The 15,323-nt window shown below is 48.4% G+C and overlaps 2 protein-coding genes across 3 annotated transcripts in view; one reads left to right on the top strand and one right to left on the bottom strand.

Moving 5' to 3' along the window:
- The window catches only part of FAM222B (family with sequence similarity 222 member B), a 141,556-nt gene that overhangs the window by 60,200 nt on the left and 66,033 nt on the right, over positions 1–15,323 (top strand). The window contains exon 2 of one of the 2 annotated variants that reach the window (XM_012532004.3): positions 12,374–15,173. The gene's annotated coding sequence lies outside the window, so the exon portion shown is untranslated. Of the gene's footprint in view, positions 1–12,373; positions 15,174–15,323 lie in introns of those variants that run through there. The other variant, XM_012532006.3, reaches the window with a different exon arrangement.
- On the bottom strand, positions 823–5,085 carry ERAL1 (Era like 12S mitochondrial rRNA chaperone 1). Its single transcript, XM_004267120.4, has 10 exons — positions 4,777–5,085; positions 3,497–3,624; positions 3,305–3,382; positions 2,857–2,903; positions 2,632–2,693; positions 2,352–2,464; positions 2,018–2,266; positions 1,727–1,876; positions 1,525–1,605; positions 823–1,408 (listed from the first exon to the last, which is right to left on the bottom strand). Exons 1-10 carry the CDS (start codon positions 5,057–5,059, stop codon positions 1,286–1,288), a joined length of 1,314 nt encoding a protein of 437 aa, XP_004267168.1. The 5' UTR covers positions 5,060–5,085; the 3' UTR covers positions 823–1,285.

The raw sequence follows: 15,323 nt of genomic DNA, 5'->3' as shown, positions 1-15,323 counted from the left end.
GAACCCGGGAAAGTGCCCCGCCCAAGGGGAGGGGCCAGCTGGTGGATTAAAAGGGAGCAGCTTGAGTGGAGAGGCAGGAGGGACAGGGTTTCCCTACTTCCAAAGGCCTTAGTCTGCAGTTCCAGCCCCAGGTAAGTGTTCCCCCTCTGGGTCTGTCTGCTTGTTGGTCTGACCAGAGGAAATTTTCCGCTTCATTATGTGACCTCTGGCTTGTTAAACTACAGCACTGGGTCCCTAAGGACATCTCAACAGACCCTAGCTCTGAAGGGCTCTTTGGATCAGTCCCCTTCAGGCTGCCCTTGACCACAGGATCAAGGAGATGCCGGCCAGGGAGTGGGGAGCTGTGTCCATCCCTGACCTGTCCTGCTGTGCCCCCAGTGCCTGGCTCTCTCTGCCACAGTGCTCTTCAAGCCATGCTCCCTGTGCCTCCTGCAGGGCCCTGGCTGGGATATCATCATATACTGTAAGTTTGTGATGAGACACTACAGTATAGATGATGTACTAGTCCGGGTACTCCCAGCTCTGGAGGCTGATGAAGAGGCCAGGGGTTGCTGCAAGCCCACCGTTCTCACTGCTCAGCCTATCACAGCCTGCCGACCGCCAGGGCACTTGGGGGTGGCGAGGAAACCGTTACCATTACTGAGTTTAGTAATGGTAACGGTTCTCTTGCTGCACCCAGAAAACGTGCCAAGAAGATTGCTCGGGACCCTGGAGCAGCCTACTGAAGGGAGGGAGACTCCAGCTCAGACAACGGGGTAGGGGTGGAGGGAATGGGTACGTTTTCTCTCTCCTGTTCTAAAGAAATAAAGATGAGACCCAGAATGCTGCTTGTCTTTCAACTTTATTAGCATCCGAGATTGGAGAGAGGGATCAAGGACTTGAGGAGCAGGTGGGAGGCACTATCTCACTCAGGACACGTGGGTCCTTACACAGCTGCAAGGTGTACGAACTGAGGGGAGAGGGGAAAGATCTCCCGGCTAACAACTCAGGAAGAAACTCGGCCCAATGCCAGGTGGCAGAAGTGCTCCCACACCAAAGGGCCAGCTTCTAAGACCTAAGTAGCTACAGGCCCAGGCAGAGGAACTACGTGGGAACCAGGCTAAGGCAGATTCCTTCCTCCAGCAGGAGGCATGGCCGGGCAGGGGCTGTGCATACTCGGCCAGCCACCCAGTCACTGTCCAGGCCTGGCTCCAGGCCCTGCAGGCCCCAGGTAAGGGCAGCTCTGGTCAGTGGCTCCCGCCAGCAGCCTGGGCGGGGATGCCTTGGGAAAGATATCAGAGGGTGGTCACTTGAGGAGTTTCACAGACAGGCGGAGCTGAACTTCACAGAGGAAGATGTTCATGAGGTCGCGGCCCACCTCCTGTGCCACCTGGGAGATCAGGTGCCCTTTCGGACCGATCAGGATCCTCTGAGGGTGGGGTAAAAGACAGGGACGTGAGCCTGCTCTCAGAGCTCCCAAGCAGTCAGGGAAGAACCCCTGCCTAACAGAGCATTGGTCCCTCCTCCAAGCCTGGCCCTGCTTACCATGTGAGATTCTTTGGGCACCAGAAGCTTCTGCTCAATCATCAGCTTCCCGTCTGGCCCTTCCTCCCACATTACCGTCTTCTGCACAGGGAGACACCGTGACTGGTCAGGCAGGCCCCTACCCCGCCCTCTTCGGGACCCAGCTGTCTGCTCCGGGTGTGTGCCTGATGGAGAGCCCCATGACCCCTAACTGTGCCTGCACCTGCTGCACGTTGTAGGGCACCTCCTGGGGCAGGTACTCCAGGAGCTTCTCTCGGATCATGTTGGCGCAGATCTCCTCAGGCGTCTGGCTGGTGAGGACTCCACTGTGGAACTCCCAGGGCCCTGGCCGGGCCTGTGCCAGGAGGTATTGCTATGGGCACAGAGGGAGTAGGTAGGCATCTCAGTCCCAAGCAGGACTTTCCTCTCACTCTCACTTCCAAGAGGAGGAACTCTGAGGCTTGTCTTCACATGGTGGAAACCAAGGGCCAGGCTATGGTCAAGGCCAACTGACCTTTAGTGTTTTCACATCCTCCTGGCTTAGGGCTGACAACATGAAGATCTCCTGGAAGTGGGGCCAGCCAATCCGCTGAGGGTCTCCCACAGACAGTGTGTTTGGGCCCTTAGCTGCTGGGCTGGAGCAATGGTTGCCCGGCTGCGAGCGGACAGCCTGCCTCATTTTGAGTTTCTTGCCATTGACCACACCTTCAGTGAGGGCTGCTGTAAGCTCCAGGAGAACTGACTTCTGCTTCAGGCAATCAACCTGGGGGTGGGGGACGGGCAGAGGACTGTGGTCAGTGAGACGGGACCCTTGAAGTAGACCCCTTCCTCAGGTAGGTGGTGCTCACCTTGTTCATGACAAGGATGCTGGGGACTTGGGAGAACTGGGTCAAGCACTGGAGCACCTGGGGACTGAGCTGGTTCCGAGTCCACTTGTCCGAGACATCCACAAGAACCACAACTGGCAGTTGGCAGTGTAGGGAGGACAAGGTTATGACCACTCATTCCCCTTAACCCCCAAAACTTCCAGGGTATGGGATCTGGCCAACCCTCATTCCCCCCAAACTATCAGCAATGAGAGGCCATGACCATGTAAATTGGGCTTCAGATTCCCATCCTGAGCCTAACCCAGATCAGCAGATTCCATGCTCTTCCATGGATCTTCCAACAAAGAGAGCTCCAGATGGTGCCTAAGGGACAGACATACATAGATCAGAAAGGGTCTTGGGAGTGATGCCCTCCTGAGGAGGGATGGGGTGTGATAAGGGGGTTTTCTAGCCCCTATGATGGAATCTCCCCACTCCCTCTTCAACATCTTTCCCCCCTACAACTCCCTGTTTCCCCAGATATTACCTTTTCTGTTTAGCAGGGCTGATGAGGCCAGGTGTGTCAAGTAAAATCTAAAATCAGGAAAAAGAGATGTGCAGACCCCCGACCCCAGGAGGAAAAATTATGGCTGGGTAGTGAAAGGTCACCCACCCTTGATGTCAGGAGCCTGCCCCCACTTCTTGGCCAATTTTTACCCTCCAGCCTTGCTTTAATTCTAGATAGGATCCAGGAGAAAGAGAACAACTGTGAATATCTGGAAGACTAGGAAGCAGTAAAGAGGCAGTGAGACCTTTCTGACTAGATGCCAAAGGGGGAAGGTAGAGAGGGAACTGCACAGGCCTAAAAGGAAGAGGAGCCCCCTTCCCTCAGAGCAGTGAGCCTAAGCATCATTTTCTTCAGGTCCAACAGTAAGGGAGACCCTCTTAGCTTCAACCTCTGTCCTGTTTGCTGGACATCCATTGCAAGTACCCACCACCTGGGTCTCTTTCTCTGTGATGACCCCCAGAGCTTGGCTGCGAGTGGTGTGCACCTTCTGGGAGACAGGGAACACCTGCCAGGAACAAAGAAGTCCCAAGTGAGGTCCCAGATCCCTCTAGAACAATCCACGAAGGCACAGTAAGAAGTGAGAAATGAAAGGGTCGGGAGTGTCAAGGATGCAGCATACTTTTCGGCCCAGCAGCTGGTTGGAGAGGGTTGACTTTCCTGCATTCGGGGCACCCAGGAGGACCGCTCGTAGGACTCGGGGGTTCTCAGGCATGTCGGGGCGATGGACCAAGAGGAGATCCTGCTCATCTGTGTGTGGGAATGGGAGGGGAGTGAGAGGTAGTGCAACATGGATCCCCTGTCAGGTACTTGGTCCTACGCATCCACAAAGGGAATATGGATACGAGATTCATGCATCAGGTTGAAGCCGAGACCTGGCTTTGAGATTCAGTTTGTCCATTACGTTGTTTATATGCCTTTATCAAGTTCTCTAACTGCTCTAAGCCCCTTAGTTTTCTCATATGTAAAACAGAAATGGTATTGATGACTACTTACTGTATAACCTTTTGACCATTGGCAATTGTGTGAAACCACTCAGCACAATGCCTGGCACTTAATACTCAATAACCTTGTGGAATCGTATTGTGTAGTTGTGCCCAGTAAATGTATGTACATGTGTGAAAGTATCTCTATACCAGATAAAGCCAGAAATCCCTCCAGCTCTATCTTACCCTACTAAGGGTACAATGAAGGCTCTGCAAACTTTCTCAGTCTTTCTGTAATTGCTCCTCATGACACTGCATCGTAGTTACCAGTTTTTGTGTTCAGCCTTTAGTCTATGCTACTTGAAGAATAGAGGGTGCTATTTCCAGGTGTACAGTTGACCCTTGAGCAACATGGGTTTGAACTGTGTTGGTCCACTTATACGCAGGTTATTTTGTTCTTTTATTCTTCACTAAATGTGTACTATGCGATGTGCAGTTGGTTGAATCCTCAGATGGGAAGCGTGGATACGGAGGAGCTGCATATACGGAGGGCCCACAATAAATTATATGAGGATTTTCGATTGCATGGGTTCTGCACCCCTAACACCTCTGCCCCGAGTTGTTCAAGGGCCAGCTGTAACTCAGTGTCTTGACAAGTAGATGGGTCAAGCTTGCTCCCCATGTGAGGACAGAGAGCCACAACTCTTCCATGCCTGTGGCCCTTCAATCTCCTGCTCTTTGTGAACGTCTGTGGTTGTGACCAGATCGGTTCCCTCTGGCTCGAAAACTCTTAGAACCTAGTATCTCTTTCCTATGAGATCCTTCACTGCTCGCTTCTATCTCTCGGGGCCTCAAGATCGTTTTCTGTAATACAGAGCCAAAGGCGATATCCCCAGAGACTGAGGGGTTTCCCCGACACGGGACTTTCTGTGCTAAAACAGTGACAATCCCAGACAAATCTATCTGGGCCCTTTACCTCTGTGCATGGACACGGCAGGGACGCGAAAATTCAACGAGCTGTCTGGCTGAGAGAGTCCGAGGAAGCAGTCCAGGGCTGAGCTCTGGCCATTAGGGCGAGAAGCCGAGGCCAGGCGGGGACCAGAGAAGGCCGGGCCCGAGACACAGGAGACGCACCTCTGCTGACTGCCCAAGAGCAAGGGGAGCCGGGTCACCCATTCCCTCGCGGCGTCGGGACCCGGCGGCCAAACCCCTAACACTGTTCGAAGGAGCTCAGCACCCCGCCTGCCGGAGGCAGCCATCGCAACCGCAAGGCACGCCGGGAGCTCCCAGGAACGCACCTATGATTGGACAGTGCTGCGGAGAGGCGAGCGACCGGGAGAGAGCTAGATCGGCCCGAACAGAGCGGAGGAACATGGGACATTGGAGGTGGGCTGGAGTTGGAAGCGCTCTGGAGACTGCCCGAGGCTAAGGAACGGGGAAAAAGTGTATTTAGAGTTTGTGTGAGCTTGAAGATCTTTTGGATTCTCATACACATCGTGTTTTCTTCTTCTCCTGCCAAAGTTTTGTAGAAGGCCCTTCTAGCCCTGCCTCATGAAAGACTACATCTCCCACGAGGCCAAGCGGCAAAATCGTTCTCTTAGCGCCTGACTCCACTAAGCGGGAGAAACTCGCGCAACGAAGGAGGGATGGTCCGGGGCGTGGGACCGTGTACTGCTCCCCGTGAGGGTCTTTTTAGTCCTTTCCAGCCTCAGGCTTGCAGGATCCCCTCCCAGTGCCCCTCTGGCTTGGCATAGCGTCGGCAGCGGCCTCCGGCAGTCTGTACCTTTACTTTATGGGAGCCTCCTGTAAGGAAGGGTCGGTGTTCCCGATGAGCAGCAGACCCGGATTTCCCTCCTGTAAGACTCGGCTACTATCTCCTCTCTGAGGCCATTCCTTTCTGGAGAAAAACCAGAGGGTCTGCAAAGGGAGAAGAAGCGGCTTAGTCACCTAGGATCTCCCGGACTGCCTTAGCGGCCTGAGGAACCTGATATACCTTGGCCGATCTGTGGCCTTAAGCCCTCTCTTCATCCTTTGAAGCCTCAGTCAGACTTTTGGAATTGAGGGATAAATCTCGCGGGTTTGGAGGTGCTGAGGATACAACAATGAACAAAGCGGACAGAAATCTCCAGCACGGGACTTGTATCCTGGGGGCTCTGCGTGTGTGTGTGTGTGTGTGTGTATGAGAGAGAGAGAGATACGTAAGTGACCTGTGACCTGACAGGAATAGTTTCAGTAGGATGGTCTGGGTGAAAGCCTAAATGGAGTGGGTTTAAGAGAATGAGGGGAAAGGAATTGAGGGCGGCCAGAATATATATACAACTCTTACCAGAGGAGCAGAGCAAAAGAGAATGGTAACACAAGAGTGGAAGAGAGGGGTGGAGTTAAGAGACGATTTCCTTTTTCTTTTTTTTAAGATGGGAAGTTTTTGTTTGCTCATGACCTAGTAGAGAGGAAGAAATGGATGATATAGGACAGAGAGGGGAGAATTGTTGGAGGATGGTAAGAACCAACTGGCCAGGCTGCTGTTGTCGGAGTGGATGCTGAGTGTCCAGGGAAGCTCTTAGTGACATGGATTGACAGAGCCTTGGGCAGCCAGATGCACTGATGGTTTGCAAATGGTGTCAGGTTCCAGCTTTCAGGCTGCCTGCTCTGTTAGTAGAAGAAACAACCTTTTTGGAACATGATATTCTGGATGTCCTTTGGGCATATGGGTGTCCAAAGAAAAAGATGCTACTAAATATGAGACAGCCAACAATCAGAAAAATACAAATCTTCCTTCATGGACAGTTAGGTGAAATACCATTTCAACTGCAATTTAGGAGAAGGGAAATGTCAGGTTAAACAGTAGTTGAAGAGCTTAATTGCATAAATGCAACTATCACCCAAGGAACACATATTAAGTACTACAGTGGTGGTAACAGATAACAGTGAAAGAATCCCAGGGATGACACAAAAACTTAGGGGAAATGATTCAAAGTGTCTTGTTAATTCTCTTCTTTCCCAGAGATTTTCTATCTATCAAGGGATATTGTGGGGGGAATTTTGTATTTTGTGAGGTTAGGAGAGATTAATCAAATGAATCAGACTGCCTGGGTTCATATCTCAGCTGGCCACTTATTAGCTGTGTGAGTTTGGACAAGTTATTTAAACTCTCCACGTGTCAGTTTCCTCTTCTGTAAAATGCAGATGATAATAAACATTTATCTAATATCATATGTTCATTTGAATCTAGGGTTTAGAACAATGTAGGCTCTTAATAAATGTTCCTATCTTAAGGCTGTTTTACCCCCTCAGAAACCTTGTTCCATGAATTATCCTTTCTTTTCTTTTTTTTAAAGTAAATTTATTTATTTAATTTATTTATTTTTTGGCTGCCTCGGGTCTTCGTTGCTCCGTGCGGGCCTTCTCTAGTTGCGGCGAATGAGGGCCGCTCTTCGTTGCGGTGCGTGGGCTTCTCATTGCAGTGGTTTCTCCTGTTGCGGAGCACGGGCTCTAGGCGCGTGGGCTTCAGTAGTTGTGGCACGCAGGCTCAGTAGTTGTGGCTCATGGACTATAGAGCATAGGCTCAGTAGTTGTGGCGCACAGGCTTAGTTACTCTGCGGCATGTGGGATCTTCCTGGACCAGGGCTCGAACCCATGTCCCCTGCATTGGCAGGCAGATTCTTAACCACTGCTCCACCAGGGAAGCCCCTATCCTTTCTTTTCTGTATAGACAATTTCTCTCTGTACTATATGCCTCCCATCAGTATATATATATATTTTTGTTTGTTTGTTTGTTTGTTTGTTTTTTTCCGGTACGCGGGCCTCTCACAGTTGTGGCCTCTCCCGTTGTGAGGCACAGGCTCCGGACGCGCAGGGTCAGCGGCCATGGCTCACGGACCCAGCCGCTCCGTGGCATGGGGATCTTCCCGGACCGGGGCACGAACCCTCATCCCCTGCATCGGCAGCTGGACTCTCAACCACTGCGCCACTAGGGAAGCTCCAGTGTATATATTTTTTAACATCTTTATTGGAGTATAACTGCTTTACAGTGTTGTGTTAGTTTCTGCTGTATAACAAAGTGAATCAGCTATATACATACATGTATCCCCATATCCCCTCCCTCTTGCGTCTCCCGCCCACCCTCCTTATCCCACCCCTCTAAGTGGTCGCAAAGCACCGAGCTAATCTCCCTGTGCCATGCAGCTGCTTCCCACTAGCTATCTATTTTACATTTGGTAGTGTATATATGTCAGTGCTACTCTCTCACTTCGTCCCGGCTTACCCTTCCACCTCCCCATGTCCTCAAGTCCATTCTCTACATCTGTGTCTTTATTCCTGTGCTGCCCCTAGGTTCATCAGAACCTTTTTTTTTTTTAAGATTCCGTATATATATGTTAGCATAAGGTATTTGTTTTTCTCTTTCTGACTGACTTTGCTCTGTATGACAGACTCTAGGTCCATCCACCTCACTACAAATAACTCAATTTTGTTTCTTTTTATGGCTGAGTAATATTCCATTGTATATATGTGCCACACCTTCTTTATCCATTCATCTGTCGATGGACACTTAGGTTGCTTCCATGTCCTGGCTATTGTAAATAGAACTGCAATGAACGTTGTCGTACACGACTCTTTTTTGAATCATGGTTTTCTCAGGGTATATGCCCAGTAGTGTGAGTGCTGGGTCGTATGGTAGTTCTACTTTTAGTTTTTTAAGGAGCCTCCATACTGTTCTCCATAGTGGCTGTGTCAATTTACATTCCCACCAACAGTGCCAGAGGGTTCCCTTTCCTCCACACCCTCTCCAGCATTTATCATTTGTAGATTTTTTTGATGATGGCCCTTCTGACCAGTGTGAGGTGATACCTCATTGTAGTGTTTGACTTGCATTTCTCTAATGATTAGTGATGTTGAGCATCCTTTCATGTGTTTGTTGGCAATCTGTATATCTCTGGAGAAATGTCTATTTAGGTCTTCTGCCCATTTTTAGATTGTGTTGTCTGTTTTTTGTTTTTTTTTTTTGATATTGAGCTGCATGAGCTGCTTGTATATTTTGGAGATTAACCCTTTGTCAGTTGCAAATATTTTCTTCCATTCTGAGGGTTGTCTTTTCATCTTTATGGTTTCCTTTGCTATGCAAAAGCTTTTAAGTTTCATTAGGTCCCATTTGTTTATTTTATTTCCATTTCTCTAGGAGGTGGGTCAAAAAGGATCTTTCTGTGATTTATGTCATAGAGTGTTCTGCTTATGTTTTCCTCTAAGAGTTTTATAGTGTCTGGCCTTACATTTAGGTCTTTAATACATTTTGAGTTTACTTTTTTTTGTGTATGTTTGTTAGGAAGTGTTCTAATTTCATTCTTTTACATGTAGCTGTCCAGTTTTCCCAGCACCACTTATTGAAGAAGCTGTCTTTTCTCCATTGTATACTCTTGCCTCCTTTATCAAAGATAAGGTGACCATATGTGCGTGGGTTTATCTCTGGGCTTTCTATCCTGTTCCATTGATCTATATTTCTATTTTTGTGCCAGTACCATACTGTCTTGATTACTGTAGCTTTGTAGTATAGTCTGAAGTCAGGGAACCTGACTCCTCCAGCTCCATTTTTCTTTCTCAAGATTGTTTTGGCTATTCGGGATCTTTTGTGTTTCCATACAAATTGTGAAATTTTTTGTTCTAGTTCTGTGAAAATTGCCACTGGTAGTTTGATAGGGATTCATTGAATCTGTAGATTGCTTTGGGTAATATTTTCACAATATTGATTCTTCCAGTCCAAGAACAAGGTATATCTCTCCATCTGTTGATATCATCTTTAATTTCTTTCATCAGTGTCTTATAGTTTTCTGCATACACGTCTTTTGTCTCCTTAGGTAGGTTTATTCCTAAGTATTTTATTCTTTTTGTTGCAATGGTAAATGGGAGTGTTTCCTTAATTTCTCTTTCATACTTTTCATCATTAGTGTATAGGAATGCAAGAGATATCTGTGCATTAATTTTGTATCCTGCTACTCTACCAAGTTAATTGATTAGCTCTAGTAGTTTTCTGGTAGCATCTTTAGGATTCTTTATGTATAGTGTCATGTCATCTGCAAACAGTGACAGTTTTACTTCTTCTTTTCTGATCTGGATTCCTTTTATTTCTTTTTCTTCTGTGATTGCTGTGGCTAAAACTTCTAAAACTATGTTGAATAATAGTGGTGAGAGTGGGCAGCCTTGTCTTGTTCCTGATCTTAGTGGAAATGGTTTCAGCTTTTCACCTTTGAGAATGATGTTGGCTGTGGGTTTGTCATATATGGCCTTTATTATGTTGATGTAGGTTGCCTCTAGGCCTACTTTCTGGAGAGCTTTTATCATAAGTGGGTGTTGAATTTTGTCAAAAGCTTTTTCTGCATCTATTGAGATTATCATATGGTTTTCATCCTTCAATTTGTTAATATGGTGTATCACATTGATTGATTTGCATATATTGAAGAATCCTTGCATTCCTGGGATAAACCCCACTTGATCATGTTGTATGATCCTTTTAATGTGCTGTTGGATTCTGTTTGCTAGTATTTTGTTGAGGATTTTTGCATCTATGTTCATCAGAGATATTGGCCTGTAGTTTTCTTTTTTTTTTTTTTTTTTTTTTTTTTTTTTGCCGTACGCGGGCCTCTCACTGTTGTGGCCTCTCCCGTTGCGGAGCACAGGCTCCGGACGCGCAGGCTCAGCGGCCATGGCTTACGGGCCTAGCCGCTCCGTGGCATGTGGGATCTTCCCGGACCGGGGCACGAACCCGTGTCCCCTGCATCGGCAGGCGGACTCTCAACCACTGCGCCACCAGGGAAGCCCTGTAGTTTTCTTTTCATGTGACATCTTTATTTGGTTTTGGTATCAGGGTGACCTCCCATCAGCATTTATGTTTTATTTATTTATTTATTTTTGTGGTATGCGGGCCTCTCACCGCCGCGGCCTCTCCCGTTGCGGAGCACAGGCTCCGGACACGCAGGCTCAGCGGCCATGGCTCACGGGCCCAACCGCTCCGCGGCACGTGGGATCCTCCCGGACCAGGGCACGAACCCGCGTCCCCAGCATCGGCAGACAGACGCCCAATCACTGCGCCACCAGGGAAGCCCAGCATTTATTTTTTAAAGGCTTCACCTTTTCCATCTGAAAACCAAAAACCAAAAACTTCCTTGACCCCCAAGTCCTTTTCCAATAGAAGTCACTTTATCTTTCTCACTAAAATATTGCAGTGAAGATGGTGGAGAGAAACAAATGGATTCCAGAGATTTAAGGAGATAGAATTTGAAGGAGATGGTGCTTAAAACCCTCCAGTGGCCTCCTATTACAACTAGATTAGTCCAAAGTCCTTGCATGCATTGAGCCCTGCTAACTTCTACTCCCAAGGTGTCAGGCACACTAGTTTTCTCTTGAATATATCAAGCTAATTTCTGCCTCAGGGCCTTTACACCTGCTACTCCTGCCTCCTATGTTCTAGATTTGGCTTCTGCTCCCCATTCAGGTCTCAGCTGAAATGTCACTTCCTCAGAGAGCCTTTTCCTCACAGCATTTATCACTACCTGCAATGATTCTGTTGCAGTGTCTGGAATACTGTAAGAGGCTATGCAGGGCTCTTCAGGGTCTTACCTACCTCTGATGGCCCCAATCTAACCGAGTCACTCCCTTGCTTCAGTGCCCTCAGGATAAAGTGTAAAGTAAGTAACGTGGCTCCAGCTTACTTTGCCAGTCTCATCTCTTGTTCCTCTTTTTCAGCTCAACTGAATTTTTTTCAGTCCCCCAATTGCCTGGTATTCTCTCTTACTTCTAGGTCTTTCCATAACCTGTTCCTTCCATGGCTGGTTAAATTTTCTCTTAGGATCCTTTATCCTTCTATGACAAAGCAGTTAATAATATAGTGAATGAGCACACAGATTATTGAGACAGACATCCTGGCTATGGTTCTCAACCTCATTATTTTACTGTGTGACCCAGGGCAAGTAACTTCTCTCTACTTCAGTTTCCTCATCTATAAAACAGGAATATTGATTGTTGTTGTAAAAGAGGGTTGTTACAATTAAAAGAATTTAATATGTGTAAAGTGCTTAGAATAGTGCTTGGCACATTGTAAATGCTATGTGTCTGCTGTTATCTTTTATTTATTTATGGCTGTGTTGGGTCTTCGTTGCTGCACGTGGGCTTTCTCTAGTTGCGGTGAGCGGGGGCTACTCTGCTGCAGCGCGCAGGCTTCTCATTGCGGTGGCTTCTCTTGTTGTGGAGCACGGGCTCTAGGCGCGCAGGCTTCAGTAGTTGTGGCATGTGGGCTCAGTAGTTGTGGCTCTAGAGTGCAGGTTCAGTAGTTGTGGTGCACAGGCTTACTTGCTCTGCAGCATGTGGGATCTTCCCGGACCAGGACTCAAACCTGTGTCCCCTGCATTGGCAGGCAGATTCTTTTCTTTTTTTAAATTTATTTATTTTATTTATTTATTTATGGCTGTGTTGGGTCTTTGCTGCTGTACGTGGGCTTTCTCTAGTTGTGGTGAGCAGGGGCTATTCTTCCTTGCAGTGCGTGGGCTCCTCATTGCGGGATTCTTGTTGCAGAGCACGGGCTCTAGGTACACGGGCTTCAGTAGTTGTGGCACGCGGGCTCAGTAGTTGTGGTGCATGGGCTTAGTTACTCCACAGCATGTGGGATCTTCCCGGACCAGGGCTCGAACCCGTGTCCCCTGCATTGGCAGGCGGATTCTTAACCACTGCGCCACCAGAGAAGTCCCTGCTATTATTATTATATGTCCTCTACTAGACTGTAAGTTGTGAGAGGACAAATAATATAGATATTTTATATGTATGTCACTACTGTGTCTCCTGCATCTAGAGCAGTGTCTGGCACATAGTGTCTGGCACATTGTTCAGTGACTGAATAAATTACATCTTTCTTTGGATTGGTGGTCCCTTGGTGGTGTCAACATGTGAAGCTGTTTCAGATATTATATCTACTTATATCCAGTTTTTGTGGGAAAGAGCAACAGATCTTCCCAGAAGGAACTCCTTGTGCATTTTTGGCTCTGACTGGGTTACATGCCCATCCATGAAACAGTCATTGTAACTTAGGGAATGTTATGTGTTGATTGACTTGGGGTCTAGGCTATTTGCTCATCCACATGGTCTGAAATTGGAGTAGGGGTGAATCTCTGAATGAGTATCATTGGATATAGTGAGTGAATGCTTGGCAGGAAAAAAAAATCACAATTTTGCCCTTGGTAAGACATTCAAATAGGGAAATGGCTCAGGAGACCCTTATGGTTCAAATATAAGAAAATATGCTGTCATCATATAGATTCCAGCAGGCCTTCTCAGGGGCTGTGTGTGGTGGTGGGGTTAGGAAGTCACGGTTCCCAGAAGCTTCAGGGGCAGCTATGGCCTTCTTTTTAGTCATCCATTCATCAGAACATAGTGTCGATATTAATTCTTGCTCCTTTCTGGTTCTGCAATTCCCCTGTGGTGCCAAATGTGCTCTCATTCCAAAGGATAATCCTTTTGCAAGTAATGACAACCCTTCTAAGCCTGGAGCTAGGCTCTGTAGGGCCCCACCTACAGGATGTCCTGTTTACTGCCCACCACCCTCTCAGCTGTTGTAGTTTACTCTACGTATGTCCAGATGGAACTCCCTAGCTGGGAGGGTATTCATACGTGAAGCCTGAACCTTTGAGTAGATTTGCTTTTCTAGGGACAGGATTATGCCAATTTATACACTTTCTCTACAGCAACATATGTATATATGTAAAAGCCTATGTATGTAAAAGTCACAAGCATCTGAGGAGAAAAAAAAATTCTTAGTTTCCTAGGTGCTTCAGGGAGTAACCCTTAGTTTCTCAGGGACCTGAGAATTCCATTATATGCATTTGTATATATCTTCCTGCCTCCTTTTCCAGAAGAATGTGAGCAGGCTCTATTACCTCCAGCATGTCTGTGACATTCCATTTACAGCCTTTTCAACCTTTACTCTAGGGCCTATTTTTGCTTTTTTCCAAAATGAGGAAGACCCTTAATGTTAGATGAGGAGTTCAAATATTAATCTTAGATGAGGAGTTCAAATACTCGTACCAGATCCTGGCATCCAACAGTAGCTTTTGCTTTCCCTAGAAGTAAAGCGAACTTAAGACCCTTCACAAAAGAATGGAACTTCTTCTCTTTCTCTCTCTCTGTGTGTGTCTCTCTCTGTCTCTCTGGACTTACATTATATCTTGGTCTCTATCCCTCCAGACTCTGAATTGTAGACAGAAGATTGGGCTGGAGGTAGGATGGAAGAGTCACGGTGATAAGGAGAGTTTCGTCCTGTACCTCCTCTTCCCTTTGACTGCAGTGCATCGCCCGCAGCTTTCAAGTTTGCATTGTTGAGGTGAATTCCCTGGTGGTCCAGTGGTTAGGACTCCATGCTTTCACTACCTAGAGCCGGGGTTCCATCCCTGGTTGCGGAACTAAGATCCCACAAGCCACCAGACGCTGCCCACACCCCCACCCCCCCAGACACAAAAAAGTTTGTATTGTTGAATTCCTGGGACTGAATTGAGCCTAGTTTCTTGTTGGGTTATGATAAGGCAGCAGTCTAGGTAGGGGTCTAGGGGTGACAGCTGGGCCTCCTTGGGCTAAAGGCCTGGTTTCTGTTTACCAATTTGCAAAAGAGCCAGGCTCCACAGCAAGAGTTGTAAAGTAGGGGACTATTAACCTGCAAGTCCCTCGATGGCACATATGAGATGCCTAGAGCATTTTCGTCCCATAAACAGTACGAGCTTGATAAACAGACTGAACAGTGCATTCTAGGTGCAGTCACCTTTTTGACAAGGTCCTCAGAGCTTCTGAGCACCTACTGGCCAGTAGTGTATTCAGGGATGTCAAAGTTGACTCTTGCACAATTACCCCTCAGTGCATTCTAGATGTGATCGTATTCTTGAAAGAAACCTAAATTTATCAGTAGTCACGTCAGAGCATTCAGGCCTTTAAGTGCAAGTGGGATCCAGAATCCTGGAAGTGCTATGAAGTCTACGTACGGCCCCTACGGGCACCGCGTTTAGAAACCTACGCTACCTTCCAGAAGCCTCAGACCCTGGGGCAGGCGCCAAAGCCTCTAAGATTAAGTCCTCGAAGCCAGCAGCCATGTCCACCCGAGACCCGGGGGTCCAGGGCATCAGGCACTAAGGCAGACACCCCCGGTGCGGGCTGCGCAGGCGCGGGCGGCCCGGAAGGGCCCCGGCGCTCCAGGCTGCGCAGGCGCAGGAGCGGCTGCCGGCGAGTCCCCACGGCGGCGGCGGCGGCGGCGGCGGCGGCGGCGGCGACTGAGGAGCCGGGGCGTGGAGTAGCAGTGGCGGCGGCGGGCGGCAACGGAGCAGCCATGAGGGCCGGGCCCAGTCACCGACAGTGAGTGGTGGTGGAAGCGGGGTGGGCGACGGGAGGGAAGCGGGTAACCTGCTGGAGGGATACTCCGACTTGGTGGGGGGGGCTCTGCCTGTCGGAGGCGAAGGGGCGTGGGGGAGGGACAGTTTGAGATGATGATGCGGGAATTTGGGG

The sequence above is a fragment of the Orcinus orca genome, chromosome 19 (genome assembly GCF_937001465.1).
Source record: "Orcinus orca chromosome 19, mOrcOrc1.1, whole genome shotgun sequence".
Lineage (NCBI taxonomy): Eukaryota > Metazoa > Chordata > Mammalia > Artiodactyla > Delphinidae > Orcinus > Orcinus orca.
The sequence above is the reverse complement of the archived record's forward strand: the minus strand, read 5'-3'. Positions and strand labels throughout refer to the sequence as shown.